Source organism: Corvus brachyrhynchos, unplaced genomic scaffold (assembly GCF_000691975.1).
Source record: "Corvus brachyrhynchos isolate BGI_N302 unplaced genomic scaffold, ASM69197v1 scaffold544, whole genome shotgun sequence".
Lineage (NCBI taxonomy): Eukaryota > Metazoa > Chordata > Aves > Passeriformes > Corvidae > Corvus > Corvus brachyrhynchos.
In genome coordinates, this window is record NW_008238325.1 from 2,112,295 (window position 1) to 2,117,767 (window position 5,473).

The 5,473-nt window shown below is 47.3% G+C and overlaps 1 protein-coding gene and 1 long non-coding RNA gene across 6 annotated transcripts in view; one reads left to right on the forward strand and one right to left on the reverse strand.

The window, feature by feature from the left end:
* LOC108446773 overlaps window positions 1–4,938 on the forward strand; it is a 10,042-nt gene extending 5,104 nt beyond the window's left edge. The window contains exon 3 of the long non-coding RNA XR_001862071.1: window positions 4,928–4,938. This is a non-coding gene — a long non-coding RNA (uncharacterized LOC108446773). The remainder of the gene's footprint in view (window positions 1–4,927) is intronic.
* MFSD1 (major facilitator superfamily domain containing 1) overlaps window positions 1–5,473 on the reverse strand; it is a 21,603-nt gene that overhangs the window by 5,020 nt on the left and 11,110 nt on the right. For 3 of the 5 annotated variants that reach the window (XM_017734362.1, XM_017734363.1, XM_017734361.1), the window contains 9 exons: window positions 5,264–5,316; window positions 4,722–4,834; window positions 4,303–4,345; window positions 3,876–3,943; window positions 3,353–3,461; window positions 2,638–2,740; window positions 1,855–1,953; window positions 954–1,065; window positions 405–461 (listed from right to left, as the gene is read on the reverse strand). In XM_017734362.1, the coding sequence (XP_017589851.1) occupies window positions 405–461; window positions 954–1,065; window positions 1,855–1,953; window positions 2,638–2,740; window positions 3,353–3,461; window positions 3,876–3,943; window positions 4,303–4,345; window positions 4,722–4,834; window positions 5,264–5,316 (757 nt within the window). Of the gene's footprint in view, window positions 1–404; window positions 462–953; window positions 1,066–1,854; window positions 1,954–2,637; window positions 2,741–3,352; window positions 3,462–3,875; window positions 3,944–4,302; window positions 4,346–4,721; window positions 4,835–5,263; window positions 5,317–5,408; window positions 5,468–5,473 lie in introns of those variants that run through there. The other 2 variants (XM_008633739.2, XM_017734364.1) reach the window with 1 other exon arrangement.

Below are 5,473 nucleotides of genomic sequence, written 5' to 3' on the forward strand. Positions count from 1 at the left end.
GCAGCCATCCAAAGAAAGAGTGACAGAGCTCTGGGAATCACAGCCCAGCAAGTGTTTCCTTGTTGGGTTTTATCACTTTGGGGTGATTTTTGCCACATCACAAATTCATCCTCAAACGACCAACACTGAGTTCTTTTAGTGTTGTTATTACACTGCTTTTATCACTCGGAAAAGAATCACCAAATACTAAAATAAAATCCTTCAGAGCTTTTTCTTTGCAGTGTGAACATCCATTTTCAATAAAAAACACATCCACAACTCCCAGTTATTCCTTGGGTCATGCGAAATTATTTCTCCATTTAAATCCAAGTCACAGGAGATCCCAAATCTCTCCCCACCTGCCCAGAGCCCAAAAATACATCCTAAAATTTGGCAGCATTCCTAATTAATCATTTCCAATATACCTGTTAATTGCACTGGCTTCCTGAGGGGAAAATCTGAATTTTTCAATAAAGAAAACCCTGAAGGAAGAAAAAAAAACTATTTAGGAAAATGCAGACTTGAAGGACATAAAATCAAAATTAAGTTAGACAAAGAGACAAGAATCTCATTTACAAGAAAATCAAACAGAGCTTTGACATAAACATCCCAGATTCTCATTTATAATTAATTTAGGAGCTTGTTATCAGACTCCACAGATTTTAATTTAAGGATTGTTCAAATTATACTTTGGGGAAAACATAAAATGTCCACAGCCAACATTTAACCCAAATAATGAGATATTGGGTTGTAAACATGGAAAGAATCCTGCAGGACAGCAAATTCCACCCCGTGTTTTAAATCTGTATCCAGTTTTAATCAGGAAATCAAACATTTCCTCACGCTCCTGAGTTCTGACAAGTCAGAGTGGTAACTCCCACAAAGCTCAGCAGGTCAACGTGAAGCTTTTAAGCATTTGGTTAAAAGCCTGGCCAAATTCCAGAGGAATAGCTGGAAAAGTGAGCAGCACTTACTTCCCAAGGCCGATGAAAGGGAAAACTGCTGCGTAGTAACACACACAGATGACAAAGATGAGCCACAAGGACAGGGAGAAATCCTTCACATCTGTGAGCTTGATCACTTCTCCTGCAGTGGGGCAGACACAGCATGGATTCAGTCAGGATGAACAAACCTGGCATTCATCCCCACTGGGTAACACCCAGGTGATCCCAAATGCCCCCTGAAGCACATCCCTGCCCCTGCCTGGTTGGAGTTTACCCCGTGGCACTCACTGAAGGATGTCCAGTGTTAAATGCACGCTGCCAAAGCCAAACACACTGTGCCTCCCACAGGAAGTGATGGACAAGAGCTCCACAGCCCCTGCAAGTCCTGAGCAGCAGAGTTCAACACACCTGGCCAGGGAAATCTTTCACCAGCTGGAAATTCCTGCCTAGAGCCAGGCTGGACACTGGGGCTTGGAGCAGCCTGGGACAGCGGAAAGTGTCCCTGCCATGGCAGGGGGTGGCACTGGGTGAGATTTAAGGTCCCCTCCCAACCCAAACCAGTCTGGGATTCCACCGCATCTCAAATTTAATTTACTTTTAATTGGCTTAAGTTCTCCCACATGGAAAACTCAAGCCACCACACGCTGACAGGGAAGAGCTCCCTGGTTCTGCATCCCTACTGAAGGGAATCAGATCAACTCCAACAAGACACAGAACTGGTGGCAAGGGCACAAACTGGTGTGAACTTCTATTTTTATAAATAAAGCAGGTGACAGTGCATCTGCCTCTTGAACTGGTGCTTAACACTAAAAATTCATGTAAATGATAACTGTGAAGATGTTCAGCAGCAGCCACCGAATTACCCCAAATGCAAAGCTGCCCTGTGCAGAGTAGCTGGAAGGGTCTGTTCCAGCTCAGGCCCACCACTCACCTGTTTTCCCTTGCTCTTTACAAAGCAGTTTTTCTGCTCTCCTGTCCAGGTAAGCCAGGATTAAAGCACAGCTCAGTGAGAAGAGACAAGTGACACCACCTGAAGAAGGCAACACCACGTTTAGCTAACGACTCAAAGAGTAATTTGGTTTTTCAGCCCAATTAGTGCAGTTTTTGTTGGACATGTCAAGGCACATCGAGTTTAACACCAGCTTTACGGCTCAAGAGCTGTGCAGCTCAAAGGTTAAGGTGTGAAACAGGTGTGCAGACACCTGCCTTGGAGCACAAACATGAACATACATTTATTTTATTTAAAACACGACCACCAATCCCCCTCAGCACAGCCAAGCTCCTCATCTGCACCTTGCAGTGACAGAAACAAAGCCTGGCCTTACTCCCAACACCAGGGTCTCCATGCCCATGGCTCTGAGGGAAGGGAACACACCCCAGAATTGTTCAAATTCTGCTTTTACAACCAGACAACCACAGGCAAGGTTTGACACCCCTCAGAAAATTCTGCAAGTCTTTCCTTTGCTCAAAGCATGTGAAATATTTCATCTCCACAAGACACAAACTTGAATTCGGCCACCCCAAAAATGCCACAGCATTTCAGCAGCTGCAGTGACCTGAGGGAATATGAGAACATGATACAAAGGGTGCTGGAATTGCTCCTCTGAGGCTCAAACAGATTTGTGCTGCTTTTAAGTGGTTAATAAGTGCTTTTAAGTGGTTAATAAATCATTAACACACATGCAGGTGGACAGCAACCCAAAACATCACTGACCTATCAGGAGAGCCAGGCCGAGGGTGCTGGGGCCAGCATAGCCCAGGAGATCCTGAACTCTGGAGTAGATCCATCCCATGATATTCATGTTCACCGTGCTCCCCTAGGCACAACAGAGCCATGTGAAGAACCCAGCATTTCCCAGCTCCAGGGATTCGACAGGAACATCAGGCAGAAGGGTTTATTGGAGACAAGCAGGGAAAACGCTACCCAGGGAACTTAAACCAGCAGGGAAAAGGATACAAATGATTCCCTGTTGGCTTGGTAACAAATCAATCATTGCAACAACAATATAACATCACAAATTTAAATTTATACCAATCTGGAAGGGTTTTCACCAAGACTTGAGAAGTGCATAAACCCCAGGGGCACGAGCTCATAAAGTGAGCTGAATTTAATGTATTAGAGCACACAGGATTCCCACCTGACAGGCACCAGGAAGAAGCAAGCACCTTTTCCCCTCCCTTTGCCCCCAGAAAGGATCCATGGCTGCAACCCCAAGACTACCCCCAGTTAAGAGCAGTTCAGCTGAGAGGAGGCAGCTGCTCATGAGCACCAGGCTGAGCATCCCCCAGCCCCAGCAGAGAGCAGCTCACTGCCCCACCAGGGAAACACCTGCAGAGCTTAAAACCACCCCAGGCTGCTCCAAAGGAGCCCTACAAGAAGGGGCACAACTCCTCTCTTCGTTCTCAGCTGTGCACTGGTGCAAGCTTACAATTCTGGCCATGCTGAGCTGCAATCCAAACACCAGGTTTAACTCCTTGCCCTTGAACCAGCTCACTGCATACGTGTTCTGGGCCACTGCCAGGGACTCACCACCTATCCTGAAAAGCAAAAGAAAACGTTTAGAATGCAGCAGGCAAAGCAGCGAGGTCCTTGGCAAGAGCAAGAGCAGAATTTCAGAGAAACCTGGTCGTGTACAGGCAGAAGGAATGCAGATTTCTATACACAAAGCAACAGAAAACAAAGATTCAGGAACAGAATTGCAGTGATTTAAGAATCACTGGTGGTTCCACAGGTTTTGGTTCAGCAAGACCTGCAAAGTCCTATTTTTTGTTTTTAAGTTAAACAGAGAAAGCAAGCAAAGATCTTGCACTCCTCAGCTTTAGAGGTCTCAGAATCCAACCATTTTGCCTCCAAGAGGCAGCACTTTTCCAGGAGCGTTTTCTAGGGTTGGATTTTGTAGTTTTCTAGATGGCCTTACCTCAGAGAGCACAAATCTGCTCTTCCAGACTCACCCAAATATGAATCTGCCCACTTCCATCAGCCAGAAAGTGTTAAACAGTGCTCCCAGAGCAAACACCACCTGCAAAGAGCATTGAAGGAAAACGATAATTGTGCATTTCGGGTATGGAACAAACCAGAACCGTGCAAAAACAGGAACAGAAATGCTTTTTCCTTCCCAGAAAGACTTCACACCCAGTTCCTGCTCTGCTTTTTGGTCCTTGCTCCCTCTGCTGTTCATCATATCCAAGCTGGCCCACCCAGGACTGTCCTCAACCAATTCCACATCAAACATGTGGCTCCTTCCCATGATTTCACTCACATTCCAAGATTCCCTTTTCCCAGATACTCCAGCACAACCCAGGGTTCTCCCATTCCAGTTCTCAGCTGTCTAATGTGGAACACAAATTCATCATCCTTCACCCCCTCCCCTGCACTCACCTGCCCAACACACACAAAGATGCTGAATATTATAGTGCCCAGCCTGGAAAGAAAATAAAATCAAATCACTTCATGCATAACCAGAATCTTCTTTTCCCCTACAAAACACTGTGTTAGACCTGCAGCAGGGAAACAAGGGGAGGTGCATGTGCAGTAAAAGGTCTCTGTAATAAACTGTGCAGCTCAACAGCTCCCCTAGAAAACAGGAAGTGGAAGGTGGTGCTTTTTAAGCAAATTTATTTAAATTATAAAGGAAAGGAAGCTCAACTATATTGTTAAAACATCCTAAATTGTGTGGGGAAAAAATATTGGAAAGGTTTATTGCAATGCGGAAAAACTTTATAATATAAAGCTTAAACCTCACCTGCACTTTTGGCTCATCATTCCTTGCACATGAGCGACACAAACATTGCACTCACCGAATTCCAAACACTCTGTCTATCAGGAAACCTCCAAAGAAGCACAGAACCACATTGGGCCAGGAGTACCAGGCATAGAGTGCCATGAACTGGGCTGTGTTCACCTTCATGTCCTGCATAGCACCGGGGGAATTATAAAAGGGATTATTCCTGAGCTAACTGCAGGGACACAGAATAAATATCCAAGCAAACCGTGTAGAAACAAGTGCATTTCTGACCTGGCCACTGCTTGTCATTCACAGAATTCCAGACTGGTTTGGGTGGCAAGGGACTTAAAATTCATTTTGTTCCAACCCCAGGAACGCCTTCCACCACCCCAGGCTGCTCCAGCCTGGCCTTGGGCACTGCCAGGGATCCAGGGGCAGCCCCAGCTGCTCTGGGCACCCTGTGCCAGGCCCTGCCCACCCTCCCAGGGAACAATTCCTTTCTCTATCCCACCTCCCCCTCTGCCAGCGGGAAGCCCTTCCCCCCTGCCCCGTTCCTCCACGCCCATGGCAAAGGTCACTCTCCCTGTTTTTCAAAGCCCCCTGGCAGCGACTCACCCGCTGAACCTGCGTCTGCAGAGCGGCCGGGTTGTCGTAGCAGAAGTAGCTGCCTGCAGGGAGAAGGCGACGGCTCAGCGCTCCGTCCGGGCACCCCGCACACCCGGAACCCCCCCACACGCAGCCCCCCAGGCCCATCCCGCACCGAATCCCAGGAAGCACATGAGGGCCAGGACGAGCAGGCGGTGCGGGAGGCGGCGGGGGTCGCAG